Here is an 18,140-nt window from a genome sequence, read left to right on the forward strand (position 1 = left end):
AGGTCTTCTGAGAGCTCTTTTGTGCGAAGCATCATTCACATCAGGCAATGCTTCTTGTCAAAAGCAAACTCAGAACTGGTGTGTGTTTTTTATAGGGCAGCTGTAACCAACACCTCCAATCTCATCTCATTGATTGGACTCCAGTTGGCTGACACCTCACTCCAATTAGCTCTTGGAGATGTCATTAGTCTAGGGTTGTTCAATAAAAACATGGTAACATGTAATTATTTGTGTGTTATTAGTTTAAGCAGACTGTGATTGTCTATTGTTGTGACTTAGATGAAGATCAGATCACATTTTATGACCAATTTGTGCAGAAATACATATCATTCCAAAAGGTTTCACATACTTTCTCTTGCAACTGTATACAATGCTATAGTGCCTGGCTACAATGCCAGGGCATGCGTGAACTGAGCAAAACAAACAGGTGCTTGCTGTATGCAGGCAGGCAGAGTGATTCAATGACAGTCCAGCTAAAAGGCAGGCAGAGTTCAGAGAATAGTTGATATTCAAACACAGGGAAATCCAATCCGCAGAGCAGACAAACAGATTGGAAAACGTGTTGCAAATGCAAGGTCACAAGAATGACACTGTAGACTTGACTTGCTTAAATCAGGTTTGGTCTCCACCCAGAGATTGACCACATTAATAACCTTGCAGGTGGGCAGACAGACAAGGAGAATGCCATAGCCAAACCCAGGATGCTGGAATGAGGAGCAGGAGTGATAGACGTTCCTGACATCCTTCTAAATATACACTTATATCCAATACACACATTCCAAACCCTCATAGATATGCAGTTTCACAAATTTGACAACTCAACATTTGTGACAGTGGAATATTTTCAATACAGCTATATTACAGATATTGGGTCTATTTAAGTAAAGCAGCCAAACATACTTGATTGGTTGGTAAGGTTTGTTGCACTTTGCACTTGCCTTTCATTTTATTGGATAATTCTGTATTTAATCTAATTAACCTAACTTTAATTCCTGTGTTTGTTTTGTTTTTAAGGATATTAGGAAAACAACAAATTTTTCCTAAGGATGAAGGCTTTCAACATATTCAGAGTAAAACTTCAAAACCCTCCACAACAGGTTCCAGTACTGGTTACATAAGTACCACTGAAGATATTGGATCCTTGGGACAGTAAGATGATTTATTCTCATAATTGAATATTAATAGGCAGTCCTGGCAGAACATTTGAGATTTTTTTAATTTTGTATGAATGATACAAAACGTTTTGTAAACAATTTTGAACTAGCTTAGGAGAGCAAAGAAACAAGGAGACAATTTGGGCTAGGAACAGGTAACACTAATCACTGATTAAATAGTTTTTTAGGTTTACTGTTCTTTCAGGTTTACTTTTGACTACAGTGTGTCTATTTTTTAAGACCTGGCAGGGGTTATAACCATCCCTTACTCTACATTTTAAGCATGTTTAGAGCATGTTTGGGGAACTAAAAGAATTGCGCCAAAAATGCACCTTCCCATTGAAAGTCATAGAAAATGCAGTAAAGCCGAGGCAAAATGTGCCCGCAATGCAGTTCTTGAGTCACATGTTCTTTAAAAACCACTCCAAAAATTAGCATTTTTGCAGCGGATTAGTGTGAAAGTGCCCTAAGTGATATCCTTTTTTTTTTACGGCATTTAGAATGCGTGAAAGGTGTCCATTGTTCTGATGACTGTTATATTAGCTAAAAACTTCATTCCTCTGCTGTCCCGTAATACCCGCACAGCTGCAGGGATTAATGGAGCTGCTTGTCAAAAGTGCTCACTATTCTCAACCTTTCGACCCGCTCTGTTCCATTCCTAAAAGCTGTACTCTCACCTCAATGAAAAGTGCTGTATGAAATGAAGACTGAAAAATCAGCTTTCTTTAATGGAGCAGACAGGCAGAAAGGGCAGAAAAGAAGCACTGTTAATTAGTGCCTTTAACTGTTCCAGTGGCTTGTATTAACTCCCACAACATCAGAAGACCACAGCTGGACTTGGGGGGAGGGGGGGATGGAGGTGTTCAGTGGAATGAAGATTTCAATGAACATGGCAGCCACCAGAACAATGAACATTTTTTTATTAATTTTCATTCATTGGCTCCTGCTGCTGTCAATCAAATCCAGTGACGCAGGAGCGAGGGGTGGGGCTAAGTCCTGCTGTCTGTGTCTAGTCTGCATCAATAGACGCAGCAGCATGACTCAGGAGCGCGCCCGCACAAGTGCCCCCATAGAATGCCACTCTCCATAGGGGGCACTCGATGAGGAAGAGGAGCCAGGAGTGCCACCGGGGGAACCCAGAAAAGGAGAATCGGGGCCACTCTCTGCAAAACCCTTTCACAGAGCAGGTACATATAACATGTTTGTTATTTAAAAAAAAAAACTTTACAATCACTTTAAGTTCTTCCAGGAGAATGCGGCCCTCTCGCAGCACATGAGATACAACTCTTATCCAGGGTGATAAACATTCACGGACTACCAGTACAAAGTGCTGTAGAAAACATAGTGGCACAGCTAACACTTTATACTTACCGTTTCTTATTTGTTTTTTTTTAGACTTTGTGTGTCTGGGTCGAGGCTGGTCCCTTCAGCTTCTCCATTACAAAGGACTGAGGAGTCCATATCCAGCTCAGGTTCTCTGGACTTTATATCATCAACGTACTCCTTTCTGGAGGAAGAGATCTATGATGCAGATGGCACTGTTGAAGAATACCTTGCATATGACAGCAGAGAACAGTAAATAGAACATTTTGTTGTATAGTAGTAGTATACATTTACAAATAGAATCATTAAAATGGAAATTAAGTATAGCTACCAGCTGCTTACTTGACTTAAAGAAATTGTGACTATATTTAATAAATCAAATGGCTGAAAGTGTTGATTGGAGTGTTCTGGCGAGGGGGGGGGGGGAGTTTGTCGGGGGCGTCCCTGTCAGAACACAACAGCTCAGCAGGGGAGATCTCTATACTAACGTAAGATTGGAGCTGACAGTTTTTTTTGTTCATCCCACAGGGTTGAGGGGAAAAAAACTTATAGCGTGTACCAGGCTTAACACTAAGGCCCGGTACACACGAGCAAACATGTACGATGAAACCGGTCCGTCGGACCGTTTTCATCGTACATGCCTGCCAGAGGGCTTCTGTACGATGGTTGTACTAACCATCGTACAGAAGTCCGCGCGTAAACAATACGCGGGGCGTGTCCGCGTCGTCGCCGCGACGATGACGCGGCGATGACGCGGCGACGTGGGCGTGCCTGCCATTTAAAGGCTTCCACGCATGCGTCAAAGTCATTCGACGCATGCGAGGGACGACGGGCGCTCGGACATGTACGGTAGGTCTGTACTGACGACCGTACATGTCCGAGCGGGCAGCATTCCAGCGGACGGTTTTAAAACACGTCCAGGAATATTTGTCTGCTGGGAAAAGGCCCGGCGGGCAAATGTTTGCTGGAATTCGGCCCGCTCGCGCCTACACACGACCGAACATGTATGCTGAAACTGGCCCGCGGACCAGTTTCAGCATACATGTTTGGTCGTGTGTACGGGGCCTAAGGCTGCTTTCACACTGGGGCGGGTGGGTTTTGATGGTAAAACGCTGCTAGTTTTAGCGGTGCATAACTGTAATTTTATAGGCGCTATTCGACCGCTAGTGGGGCGCTTTTAACCCTGCTAGCGGCCGAATAAAGGGTTAAATGTGCGAGTGTAGCAAAACTGCTGAAGCGCTTTGCAGGCACTTCGGCAGCGGTGGCCCAGAGCAGTGGAGGATCGGTGTATACGCCGCTGCTTTACCGCCCCAAATATGCTGCTTGCAGTACTTTTTTTAGCGTCCTGCCAGCACAGTGCCCCAGTGTAAAAGCACTCAGGCTTTCACACTGGAACTGCAGGGGAGCTGTTTTTCAGGCACCCTACAGGCACTATTTGTAGCCCAACAGCGCCTGAAAAAATGCCCCAGTGTAAAAGGGGTCTAACAGAGCTTAAAAATAACCTGTCTCCCCTCCTGCTACCTATCCTGCTTAACCTGTAAAACATTTTTTTATGTGTATACCTATTTTTAGTTCTCTCTAATCTAGGTCACGTAATCCACAGCTCTGTCTCCTCTTTTTCAGTGAGTGAGGCTTCAGGGGAGAGGAGATAGCGCCAAAAATGGCTGGGCCAACCGCTGTTGATCGCTCCCTTCTCTCCCCTACAGCTGCCACTCACTGACGCAAGGGATCATTTGACAAGATCAAAGCAGACTAAAGCCTCGTCCACACGCACGGTTTTCTCAGCAAGAAACAGCAAGAAAACTGCTGGCAGAGCTTTCTTGCCGAGTATACCTATAGGTGTGTAAGTGTTATGACCCTGAAAATGATAAGACTCTACTTAATGTTTAGACCGCAGGTGTAGAGGCTTATCAGAAATCAACCACCACTTCACTCTCACAGAACAATAAGAGTTTGGGGTATTATCATCATATCCTCTAATGAAGGTAACACATAAAAGTAGTAGCTTAATTCCTCTAAAGCTTAATTGATAGACACAACCCAGATACTATAATCGTAAATCTAATTTAGGTATTTGCATCAAATAAAGGTAGTAGAAATTACTGGTATTGTAGTATCTCACCACTCACATATGAATAGTATGAAGTACTCTGCTGTATCTGGTGCTAGTATATAGTAATGAGTATAGAGTCTAGGATATAGTTCAGGCATATACTAACAATCACTATTAGCAACAAGCTGGTATTACAAATACTTGTGGTTTAGGAGGTGGTCTGTACCAGGAATGTCCGCACAGGGGTTGATGGTACCTTATACAGCAGTAATGTGGTTTAGATATACTTGCGGTTTAGGAGGTGGTTTGTACCAGGAATGTCTGCACAGGAGTTGATGGTACCTTATACAGCAGTAATGTGGTTTAGATATACTTGCGGTTTAGGAGGTGGTTTGTACCAGGAAAGTCCGCACAGGTGGTGGTGGTATCTAGCCTGTAGTGAGCAATGGTGGTGAATCTCCAGCAGAAGCTAGTGATGTCTTGGGTCTCTGAACAGGTGCGCTGTGAAGAGAGGTGCTACAGGGACTCTGTAGCTGGTTCTGGGTTCCCAGGTGGCGGCAGGGTCCAACAGGAATATCCGAACACCCTGCCGCCATTCCCGGGAGTTTAAATAGCCCGGGCAGTGGCTGAGCTGAGCGCCGCACGTTGGAACGCACTTCCGCGTTCCAACGTGGAGCGCAGACGTCCGCGCACCGGAAGTGACGCGGACGTGTATCTGAATGGAGCGCAACTGTCATAAGTGACAAGTCTGCGCTCCATGTGGAAGGAGTAACGCTGACGGCGTTACATACCCCCCTCCTCAAGGGGGCACCTCCGGAGCGCCCAGTGAGACATGGTTTATCAGGATATTTATGATGAAACTGCTTAATGAGCCGAGGAGCATGAATATTTGAAGAACATTCCCAGGAATCATCTGTGGGAGAATAGCCTTTCCAACGAATCAAATATTGAATAGAGGATCCTCTTTTCCTAGAATCAAGAATCTTCTCTACCTGATATTCAGTTTCACCAAAAACTTGAATTGGAGGAGGAGGTTGTGGATCTCTATTTGGAAAGGGGTTAGATTTATAAGGCTTGATTAGTGAAACATGAAAAGATGGATGAATCTTCCAATCTGGAGGTAGAAGTAATCTAACAGCATTTTTATTTATTACATGAGAAATTGAGAAAGGTCCTGTATATTGACGACCAAGTTTCTTTGAAGGAATATTAAGTCGTAAATTCCGAGTGGATAACCATACCAAATCTCCAATCTTGTATGGAGGTGATATTGTTCTATGAGAGTCGTAATATTTCTTTTGTCTAATTTGAGCAGTCTTTAGATTAGAACGAAGAGTGTTTAGAGTGTTTTTTATGGTTGATAAGAAATTCTCAACAGCCGGAACATTACTTGGAGAAAAAGTAGAAGGTAAACTATTAGGATGAAACCCATAATTTGCGTAAAAGGGTGAAAACTGAGAAGATGAATTGGAAGCATTGTTATATGCAAACTCTGCATGTGGAAGTAAGTCAACCCAGTCATCTTGAAGATGGGTGCAATAACAGCGCAAATATTGCTCAAGAGTTTGGTTAACACGTTCCGTTTGCCCATTTGTTTGGGGATGATAAGCAGTAGATCTACGATGATCTATTTGTAAGGTTTGGCAAAGGGCTCTCCAAAACTTGGAAATAAACTGTGACCCACGATCCGAAATGATTTGGGATGGAAGGCCATGCAATTTAAGAATATTAGATACAAAAGCCCTTGCTGTTTCTTGAGAAGTAGGTAACTTTTTCAAAGGTACAAAATGGGCCATCTTGGTTAATATGTCAACAGTGACCATGATGGTGTTAAATCCATTTGATCTAGGAAGGTCTACTATGAAATCCATGGATATAACATCCCAAGGTCTGTCAGGTATTGGGATGGAGGTTAATAACCCATAGGGTGGTTTCCTCGAATGTTTGTTGATTGCACAAGTGTGGCAAGAACTCACATAGTCATGAACAGTCTTTGTCATATGGGGCCACCAATAACTTCTGTTCAGTAAAAGAATGGTTTTACTAATACCAGGATGACCTGCAAGTGGGGCATCGTGGAGTTGTTTTAATAGTGTGAGTTGTAAACTTGGTGGAACGTAAATCTTGTCATTGAAAGTAAATAGTCCATTAGACTGCTGTTGTAGACCTTTAGGGAGTTGAGATTTATCTTTAGAAAGAGTTTGAATGAGCAATTTATCGAATGTCAAAGTTGTTGCAATAATTCGGTTGGAAGGAATAATGGAAAGTGGTGGAATGTCCATGGATTGATCTTCATTCATACGAGATAGAGAATCTGCTTTGATATTTTGAGTACCAGGGAGGTATGAGATGACAAAATCAAAACGATCAAAAAATAAACTCCATCTGACTTGACGGGCAGAAAGAGTTTTACAAGTTTTGAGATGCTGTAAATTACGATGGTCAGTGAGGATAGTGATAGGGTGTGTAGAACCCTCCAGAAGGTGTCTCCAGTTTGCGAGAGCGTCCTTTATTGCTAACAGTTCCTTTTCTCCAATCGGATAGTTCTTTTCAGCTGGTGATAGAGTTCTGGAATAAAAGGCGACAGGATGTAGTGGGTGTGATAATGTGGGTCGTTGGGAAAGTACAGCACCCAAGGCAAAATGTGAAGCATCAACTTCCAACGTAAAATGAAACATTGGATTGGGAAGTTGGAGAATGGGAGCTGAAGAGTAACTAAGCTTAAGTGTTTCAAAGGATTTCTGTGCTTCCTTGGACCAAATGAAAGGTATCTTAGAACTGGTTAGACTAGTAAGTGGTCTCACAATTGATGAGAAATTTTTAATGAATTTTCTATAATAATTAGAAAATCCAAGGAATCTCTGAAGGGCCTTTCTGGACTGGGGAGAAGGCCAAGACAAAATGCAATCCACTTTAGTATGGTCCATCTGAACTCCATCTGGAGTGATTTGATAACCAAGAAAGGAGATAGTAGTCTGACTGAAGACGCACTTCTCAAGTTTTGCATATAGAGAGTGAATTCTGAGTCTCTCCAGAATCCAACGCACATGTTTGTGATGTTCCTCGAGAGTATCAGAATAAATTAATATGTCATCTAAGTAGATAACAACACAAATGTCAAGCAGATCATGAAAAATATCGTTAATAAACCACTGAAAAGTTGCTGGGGCATTACATAAGCCGAAAGGCATTACACAATACTCGAAAAGCCCGTATCGAGTTTTAAAAGCAGTTTTCCACTCATCTCCAGAGCGAATCCTTATGAGATTATAAGCACCTCTGAGGTCTAGCTTTGTGTAGATCTTAGCTGTTTGTAACCTTTCAATAAGCTCTGGAATGAGTGGTAATGGATATCTATTCTTTACTGTGATGTTATTGAGGGATCGATAATCTATTATCGGTCGAAGTGATCCATCCTTATTTTTTACAAAAAATAGAGCTGCACTGGCAGAAGAAGTGGAGGGCCTTATAAATCCTTTTTTAAGGTTCTCATCCAAGTAAACTTTTAGGTGTATAAGCTCTGGTTGTGAAAGGGGGTAGATCCGAGCGGTAGGGATAGGACTGTCAGGAATTAAGTCAATAGGACAATCATAAATCCTATGTGGAGGGAGTTTCTCCGCGTTAGTCTTACTGAACACATCAGCAAAATCTTGTAAGTAATCTGGTAAATTAGTAGGATGAATCTCTGAGAAGGAGATGATACATGGAGGATGACAAAATTCTGTACAGTAAGTAGACTGTAAAGAAAGAGATCTTGTGGGCCAAAGAATAGTAGGCTGATGAAGATGCAACCATGGTAAACCTAAAACTATAGGGAAAACTGGAGATGAAATAATATCAAAATTGAGAGTCTCTGTGTGGCCATTGGCACAAGAAACTATTAAAGGAACTGTCTGAGATGTAACTGGACCGAAAGAAGAGTTAGATCCATCAATAAATGTGAGTGACACTGGAATCTGCTTTAACACACTGGGAATTTTATTTGCTTTTACAACATTTGAGTCAATGAAGTTGCCACATGCCCCGCTGTCGACCATTGCTTCAATGGAAATCTTTCCTTGATCCCACTGTAGGGTGAGAGGAACAAAAATATAATGATTAGATATGGTTCCGGGTGAATTTAATTTATTAATGTGGGAGAAATTACCTTCTGAATTCTTCTTGAGAAGAGGGCAGGTGGAAACGATGTGGTCAGGAGCAGAACAATATAGGCAAAGATTGTTAGCTCTGCGACGCTGTTTCTCTGCAGAGGTTAAAGGTCCTTTAATAACACTAAGATCCATTGGAGAATCTTTGGGAGGTGATCTAGATCTCCTGAAGGGAGTGACAGAATAGGTAGTGGCACGTTCGGTCTTTCTTTCGCGAAGGCGACGATCAATAGTGACTGAGAGGTGCATAAGATCTTCCAAAGTAGTGGGTAGGTCAACACGAGCTAACTCATCCTTCATAGCTTCAGATAAACCCAAACGGAACTGGTTTCTGAGAGAAATATCAGACCATTGAGTTTCTCTGCACCAACATTTGAATTCTGAAATAAAATCTTCAACAGGACGCCTTCCCTGTCTAAGACTCCTGATTAAATTCTCAGCTGTTAACTGTTTGTTGGGATCTTCGTATAACAAAGACATCTCATCAAGAAATGTGTCAAAATCTCCTAAGAGATCTCCGTGTTCTTCCACATAGGTGTCAGCCCATACCCTGGGCTCACCTCTAAGAAAAGAAATTAATGTAAGGATCTTTATCCTATCAGAATGATAAGTACGTGGCTGTAGTTCAAACATCAGTCGACATGAACTAATAAATTGTCTGTAATTTTTTCTATCTCCAAAAAATGGTTCCGGTGAACAGGCCTTTGGTTCAGGTCTTTGCCTGGCTTGTGCCAAATTTTGATCTCTTAAAGCATCATTCTGCATACGTAACTCATTCATGTTGTTAGTAAGATTATCAACTCTTTGAGAGAGTGCAACTAAATGATTTGCAAGGTCAGCTGGATCCATTTTAAAGATATATGTAAATATATCCTTTCTCTTTTTGGGTTCGGATATTATGTTATGACCCTGAAAATGATAAGACTCTACTTAATGTTTAGACCGCAGGTGTAGAGGCTTATCAGAAATCAACCACCACTTCACTCTCACAGAACAATAAGAGTTTGGGGTATTATCATCATATCCTCTAATGAAGGTAACACATAAAAGTAGTAGCTTAATTCCTCTAAAGCTTAATTGATAGACACAACCCAGATACTATAATCGTAAATCTAATTTAGGTATTTGCATCAAATAAAGGTAGTAGAAATTACTGGTATTGTAGTATCTCACCACTCACATATGAATAGTATGAAGTACTCTGCTGTATCTGGTGCTAGTATATAGTAATGAGTATAGAGTCTAGGATATAGTTCAGGCATATACTAACAATCACTATTAGCAACAAGCTGGTATTACAAATACTTGTGGTTTAGGAGGTGGTCTGTACCAGGAATGTCCGCACAGGGGTTGATGGTACCTTATACAGCAGTAATGTGGTTTAGATATACTTGCGGTTTAGGAGGTGGTTTGTACCAGGAATGTCTGCACAGGAGTTGATGGTACCTTATACAGCAGTAATGTGGTTTAGATATACTTGCGGTTTAGGAGGTGGTTTGTACCAGGAAAGTCCGCACAGGTGGTGGTGGTATCTAGCCTGTAGTGAGCAATGGTGGTGAATCTCCAGCAGAAGCTAGTGATGTCTTGGGTCTCTGAACAGGTGCGCTGTGAAGAGAGGTGCTACAGGGACTCTGTAGCTGGTTCTGGGTTCCCAGGTGGCGGCAGGGTCCAACAGGAATATCCGAACACCCTGCCGCCATTCCCGGGAGTTTAAATAGCCCGGGCAGTGGCTGAGCTGAGCGCCGCACGTTGGAACGCACTTCCGCGTTCCAACGTGGAGCGCAGACGTCCGCGCACCGGAAGTGACGCGGACGTGTATCTGAATGGAGCGCAACTGTCATAAGTGACAAGTCTGCGCTCCATGTGGAAGGAGTAACGCTGACGGCGTTACAGTAAGAGGCCTTGAGATTTCTCGTCAAGAAAACTGCCCAGAATCTGGACGAGAAAAATAGAGAACCTGCTCTCTATTTTCCCATTGTGAGATTCTCGACAGTGTTTTCCTGCCGAGAAACCTGAGCGTGTGTATACTTACCTGTCCATGGAAACCCGCGCATGCTCGAAATTACTTTGACGCATTTGCGGTAGCTTCCAAGGCATAGGTAGGGTGAAGCAAGATGGCGGCGACGGCATTGAATGTGACGAGTGCATACTCGTCGTGGTCGATGATGTCACCGCGTTCGTGCCATTCAAAAGAACGGTGGTTCTTTTGAATGGAGTGTCTGTACACCTCGGCCGGCAAGAGATTCTTGCCAAGAATCTCGTCAGGGAAAACAACGTTTTTTTCCTGACGAGAATCTGGGCCCTGTGCACAGGGCTTGAAAATTAGATAAGTTCACACATATTTTTTTACACGGGTTAGGCAGAATAGGTAGCAGGAGGGGGGAATGAACATTTTAATAACTATTAGGCTGGAAATCTACTTTAATAGCTACTAAGCAGGAGAGCCCATTAAGGCTACATGTGTTGCAGTTCCCTCTAGTGATAAATCCACAAATCTATATGTTAAAACAGAACTCCAGACAGAAATAACAAGATGTAAGAAAAAAAAAAGCCTAATAACCACTTCCAGCCCTTAAGACGTATCTGTGCGTCCTCAGGGGAAAGCGGTTATACCAAAATCTTATAGACCCCTGATCTCTCCATAAAGAGTACCTGTCACTACTCCAGCTATCACAAGGGATGTTGTTGTGGTAGCAATTTAGTTGAATCTAATTATTTAGTAGGGGCAATTAAAGCTTCATGTACACGGGACGTTGTTGAACCTCTCCTGAACGATTTAACTTGACAGCTAGAAACCAGTGTCTGAAAACGGATAACATAGAGGAGAGTTCTGGAACAGTTGAAAAAAATGCCCAACTGCTCCTAAACGTCCATTTACCAGCAGCAGTGTACATGAGGCCTAGCTGAAAGTATTTTTTTATATGTATATATAAAAAGGGTAAAGAAAAAAAGGGAATTTAAAGCGGAGTTCCACCCAAAAATGGAACTTCCGCTTATCTCACTCCTCACCCCCTTACATGCCACATTTGGCATGTAATTTTTTTGGGGGGGGAGTGGGGGCTTCAGGAGAAGGGGACTTCCTGTCCCACTACCTCCTTCCGCCGAGGGGCTGCAAAGGCGATTAAGCTTAATTGCCTTTTGGCAGCCCCTCCCTGTAGGAGATCGCCTAGGACACGTGACAGGTCCTAGGCGATCGCCTGTCCAATCAAACAGCGCAGCGCCGCGCATGCGCAGTGGGTGCCCGGCCGTGAAGCCGAAAGCTGTCACGGCCGGGTGCCCACAGTGACAATGAAGACGCCGGCCGGGGAGGGGGGGAGAGGAGCGGAGCCCCGGCCGGCGCGTCGCTGGAACGCTGGAGCAGGTAAGTGTCTGTTTATTAAAAGCCAGCAGCTACACTTTTTGTAGCTGCTGACTTTTAATAAACATAAATATTGGCTGGAACTCCCCTTTAAGTAAAGTTAATAATAACATTTTAAAGTAGCCCCCGCCCTCCCATGCTCATGTGCAAATGCGAAAGTAGAGCCCGCACAGGTTTTTAAAGTGTCGCCTATGGCGATTTTTAGGCTCTGTAATTTGTTGCCATTTCACAGGCTTGGGGAATTTTAAAACTTGGCATGTTTGGTGTCAATTACAACAAACACCTCTGTTTGTTTGGGCCTCTGCTTTCAGAAATTATATAATTTTTTTTTGCAGTCCTGAGTAATTTGCAAGCAAAAAAATGCTGATTTTACATATACTGCATGTGAAAAATGTCTAAGGCCCCGTACACACGAGAGGATCGATCCGCTGGAATTGATCCGCGGACCGCTTTCAGCGGATAGATCCCCTGGTGTGTACGATCCAGCGGATATTTTTCCGCTGATTTTTTCCCCCGGGGATGGATTTCCAGCAGATCAAAATTTCTTAACATGCTAAGAAATCTATCCGCTGGAATCCAGTCCAACGGATTGATCCGCTGGTCTGTACAGACTCACCGGATCAATCCGTCCGAATCCATCCCTCGCATGCGTCGTAATGATTCGACGCATGCGTGGAAGTCCTTATATCACAGCGTCGCGCACGTCGCCGCGTCATCATCGCGGCGACGGCGCGACACGTCACCGCGGACGGAATTCCGCTGGGATTTTGATCTCATGGTTAGTACAACCATGAGATCAAAATCCGCCAAAGGATTTATCCGCGGAAACGGACCTCCGGACCGTTTCCGCGGATAAATCCTCTCGTGTGTACTAGGCCTAAGTTGCCTTGGCAGAAAGTGGTTAAGGATAGAATAAAAAATAATTAGATTTTGTTGCAATATACTCTTTATTCCAGAGATTTCTTCCTCATGGCCAGCATCATTCAATCCCTACTTTTCTAAGCTTTGGTCACCTTGGAACTGCCCGTGTGTTACTGGACAGTGAAAGGAAAAGTAGTACAGTCATGAGCTAATCACGAGCTAGTCACATTGCTTTGTCTTTCTATTAGCATGATCTTGTCAGCACATAAACCGCTCATTTTGCGGCTTCTTCTTCTCATACTCCAGCCTTGCTGTACAGGGACTTCAAAGGCTGACGCCAGGTCAAATTCAGGTATTTATAATGCTTGCAATTGAAAAGATTTAATTAATGATGCATTAATTACCTCAGAGCTGCAATAATCGGTGCCCCGTATATCTATGCAGACTTCAGCTATAAATACATTAACAAAAATATGAGTTAAAAAAATTTGAAAGTCACTTAAAAAATATGATTTAAAGTAAGCAAAGCATTTTTAACTCTAATATTAACACATTCTAAATGCATTCTCTACTCGCAGATCCCCTGCTGATCAGAGCAGAGGGGGCGGATGATAGGTCTCTGTACACTCAGTTTATGCAGAGCAAACAAGAAGCTGGGTGTCTGTTTACACCTTAATGCCTATGTGTTGTCTAATTGTTATCTTTTTTTGGACCCCCACCCCACCCATTAGGCTTCAGTTGGGCTTTAAAGGGAAAGTATAGTCAATCTACAGGTAAATCTAGATACCGTATATACTCGAGTATAAGCCGACCCGAATATAAGCAGAGGCACCTAATTTTACCACAAAAAATGGGAAAACTTATTGACTCAAGTATAAGCCTAGGGTGTCCATCTGCATGCCTCACTGTGTCCATGTGCATGCCTCACTGTGTCCATGCCTCACTGTGCCCATGCCTCACTGTGTCCATGACTAGACTAACGTATAACATGGGAGTCTATGGAAGGGGTGCCGGGCTTGGAAAAATTGGTGCTCCCCAGCCAACAAACTTTGTATACTAGTAGAAGAGAAATGGGGCTACATGTGTGCCAAGTCCTGGTTCCAGGGGACCTATGACCGGCCGGTACCGGCTCCCCAAATTCACTGGAGAAAATACCGTTTAACATGGGAGTCTATGGAAGGGGTGCCGGGTTTGAAAAATCAGTGCTCCCTGGCCGTAGGTCCTCCGGACAACACACACTTGTAGAGGAAGAGTGGGGCTACATGTGTGCCAAGTTTGTGGTCCAGGGGACCTATGGCCCAGGTCCCCAAAGTCCGGGAGATCAGGCGCAAAAAGGTGACTCGGGTATAAGCCGAGGGGGGCATTTTCAGCACAAAAACATTTGCTGAACAACTCGGCTTATACTCGAGTATATACGGTACATATGTGATTAATAATCATTAGTAAGACCTCATCTGGAATATGCAGTTCAGTTTTGGGCACAAGTTCTCAAAAAGGACATCGGAGAACTGGAGAAAGTGCAGAGAAGGGCAACCAAACTGATAAGAGGCATGGAGGAGCTCAGCTATGAGGAAAGATTAGAGGAACTGAATTTATTCACTCTTGAGAAGAGGATAATAAGGGGGGATATGATCAACATGTACAAATATATAAGAGGTCCATACAGTGAACTTGGTGTTGAGTTATTCACTTTACGGTCAACACTGAGGACAAGGGGGCACTCTTTACGTCTAGAGGAAAAGAGATTTCACCTCCAAATACGGAAAGGTTTTTTCACAGTAAGAGCTGTGAAAATGTGGAACAGACTCCCTCCAGAGGTGGTTCTGGCCAGCTCAGTAGATTGCTTTAAGAAAGGCCTGGATTCTTTCCTAAATGTACATAATATAACTGAGTACTAAGATTTGTAGGTAAAGTTGATCCAGGGTAAATCCGATTGCCTCTCGGGGGATCAGGAAGGAATTTTTTCCCCTGCTGTAGCAAATTGGATCATGCTCTGCTGGGGTTTTTTGCCTTCCTCTGGATCAACTGTGGGTATGGAGTTGGGTGTATAGGATTTTACTGTGTTTTTTATTTTGTTTTTTTATTTTTTGTGGTTGAACTGGATGGACTTGTGTCTTTTTTCAACCTGACTAACTATGTAACTATGTAATAATACATTATATTTATATTGGTGCATAATATTTTAGAAACTTTGTACATTTAGGCCCCTTTCAGACGTACGGACGAACGGTCCATTTATTACAAGTCCGTTTACGCGGATGGTTGCAGACGTTAGCGGATGATGCATCCGCTAACGTCCGCAACCATCCGCGTCCGCAAAGATCCGCTTTTGCGGACGGAAGAAAACCCTATTTTTCTTCTGTCCGGCGGAACGGATCGGATGAATACGAACACACGGTCCATATTCATCCGATTCCCCATAGGGGAGAGCGGAGGAGAGACAGGGCGGTCTCTGCACTGTGTGCGGGGACCGCCCTGTCCGCCGACAGCTCAGCGGGGATCCCCGCTGAGCCGACGGACACACACGGATCGGATCAATTACGGATCCGCTCCGTGTGAAAGAGGCCTTACAGGTTGAAGGGAGCAGCCATACTTTTACAGTACATTTACAGACTTTGCCTGCATGTCTATCACCTCTGCGTTAGTTTATTTTGCAGCTTTAGGTATTTCATAATTACAGTTTTACTTTAAAGAAACATAGTTGCCTGCCTTTCTCTTGCTTTAATTTCGGACTCAATGAAGTACGCTAATCAGGAATTTCCGAGTGAAGACAGAACTAATTAATGAACTTAGAAAGTACTGAAGCCAGGGTATCATCATGGTAGCCAGCAAACTAGTATATTTAGAATGACGGGTTAGCAATGGCAGTACAGGTTTCTTTAAGTAGGGAATCACAATTTTCATGATCTAAAACAGGAAAATAAAGTTCAAACTGCACTTATTTGCAATCACATGCGCTGATATATAGATGACCACTAGAGGGAGCATTTACAATTCTATATATGGAATACAATAATCAAATTCACAACAGTAAGCAAATAAAAATCTGAATGTTTTTTCAAAATGTGATCCGCTAATAAAGTAGATAGTGACAGTCAATGATATCAGTTAAACTTGGGGCTGGTTTTAAATAGCTGGAAAAATCTGATCACAATTACAGCTATTACCATGACAATCAGTCTGATTTCCTGTTTCTTTTCTTTTTTTTAGGGAATTACAAAAATTTAAAATATGGACAACAATACACATTGTAAAGGCTTTCTTTTCTCAAATTGTCAAGTTATAGAAATCATGTACTGGGAGAAGTACAAAGGCTACCAAACTCCTGAAAATACTGGGCCGGATTCAAGAAGCAATTGCGCCTGTGTAACCATAGGTTACACAGCGCAATTGTTTACTTGCCCCGGCGTAACGAGTGCTCCTGATTCAGGAACCTCGTTACGCCGACTGCAGCCTAAGATCTGTGCGGCATAAGGCTCTTATGCCCGCATATCTTAGGCTGCATTCTTGCGGTGGACGCTAGGTGGCGTTCACGTTGTGCTCAGTGTATAGTATGCAAATTGCATACTAACACCGCGTCGCGAAATTAGAATTTTACGTCGTTTGCGTAAGTGAATCGTGAATGGCGCAGGACACCATTCACGATCACTTTGAAGCAAATGACGTCCCTGCGACGTCATTTGCCGCAAATGCACGTCGGGAAAGTTTCCCGACGGATGCCTAATGCCTAATGCCTAATTTAAATGATTCCCGCTCCCTACGGGATCATTTAAATTGCGTGCTCTAGCGCCGGGCATTTTGCCGGCGCGCCCGCGCAATTCACGGAGCTTCTGCTCCGTGAATCAAGGGCAGCGGAGCAAATTTGTGGGGGCGCAGGGCAAAAACGTTGCCCTGCGCCTCCGTAAATAATGCGCAAATCTCTTTGAATCCGGCCCACTGATTATTTGGCAGTTTTTGGATCAGCACTTTCTGAGCCGTTGGTGTAAAATATCACCAGCCAATAAAGTCACAGCTGCATACCTAGTCTGTGTCAGTGGCTCTGAAATGAGTGAAAGCATTAGATTAGTATGACATTACTAAGAACATAGAAGATGCTTGCAGGAACGTGCATGACAACTTAAAAAAAAAAAAACGTATGAAAATTCACAATACTGGATGCATTTTCTCAGCTCATATTATGAATCTACCCTCGCAGTACACATTGTAGAATAATCGTACATACAGTTTGTTGTGAATTTGCTTCTTATGTATCTATTTTATAATTTTTTATTTTATTTTGGTGATTAAATTTACATTTTCTTTGATATTAGTGATGATGAGAGTCTTCTGGATCAGAAAAAAGCTCACATACACCAGAAGAGGTCCAGGCGTGGCATTCCTCCTGTGTCTCCTAATGACTGCATCAAAGACAGTGTAGCTGCAGAAGCTTTTGATGATGTCTGGAAAAAGGTTATGGAATCCTTGAAAGAGCTCATTATTAAATCATGGGAATTTGGCACAGGTAATGAAAATGGGGATATAGGTCACGATATTCCTTAAAGTGAACCTGTGGCATTCAAGTAGTTGCATATTCTTTACTAGCAATACATTTTTCTTTTGTAAATGTAAATGCTTGTTATTCCATAAACTTGTCCTGCATACAAATGGCAAAGAATTGTCGGCCAGCAAACACCAGCTACGTGTTTTTTAAGCTCTTTAGCGCCACCCTTTGGGCAACTTCTGATAATGTGTTATGGTTAGCATTGCTTCTGAGCATGCGTGTTTGTACTTTGGATTTTTGTCCGAAAGACTTCTGTAAACATGTTCGGATAATCCGACAACACAACTTTGTTGTCGGAAAATTTTAAAGCATGCGGAAATGTTGGCGGAAAATCAAACAACAATTGCCCGTTGGAGCATACAAACGGTCAGATTTTCCAACAAAACCCTGCCATCTCATAATTCCCGCCTGAAAATCCAATCGTGTGTACGGGCCTTTAGTCTGTCAGGAAAGCTGCTGTCAGACTCAGCCCCCGTACACACGTCCGAGAAACTCGACGGGCAAAACACATCGTTTTGCTCGTCGAGTTCCTTGTGAAGCCGCCGAGGATCTCGGCGAGCCAAGTTTCCTCATTGACTAACGAGGAAATAGAGAACATGTTCTCTATTTGGCCCGACGAGATCCTCATCAGTTTCCTCGGCCAAAAGTGTACACGCGACCGGGTTTCTCGGCAGAATACGGCTCCGATCGAGTTTCTGGCTGA

General features: G+C 43.1%; 1 protein-coding gene across 2 annotated transcripts in view; it reads left to right on the top strand.

Moving 5' to 3' along the window:
* Nucleotides 1-18,140, top strand: part of FAM149A (family with sequence similarity 149 member A) — a 137,483-nt gene that overhangs the window by 86,395 nt on the left and 32,948 nt on the right. For both annotated transcript variants that reach the window (XM_040334356.1, XM_040334363.1), the window contains exons 5-7: nucleotides 1,015-1,149; nucleotides 2,550-2,729; nucleotides 17,208-17,398. In XM_040334356.1, the coding sequence (XP_040190290.1) occupies nucleotides 1,015-1,149; nucleotides 2,550-2,729; nucleotides 17,208-17,398 (506 nt within the window). The remainder of the gene's footprint in view (nucleotides 1-1,014; nucleotides 1,150-2,549; nucleotides 2,730-17,207; nucleotides 17,399-18,140) is intronic.

This window comes from Rana temporaria, chromosome 1 (assembly GCF_905171775.1).
Source record: "Rana temporaria chromosome 1, aRanTem1.1, whole genome shotgun sequence".
NCBI classification, from domain to species: domain Eukaryota; kingdom Metazoa; phylum Chordata; class Amphibia; order Anura; family Ranidae; genus Rana; species Rana temporaria.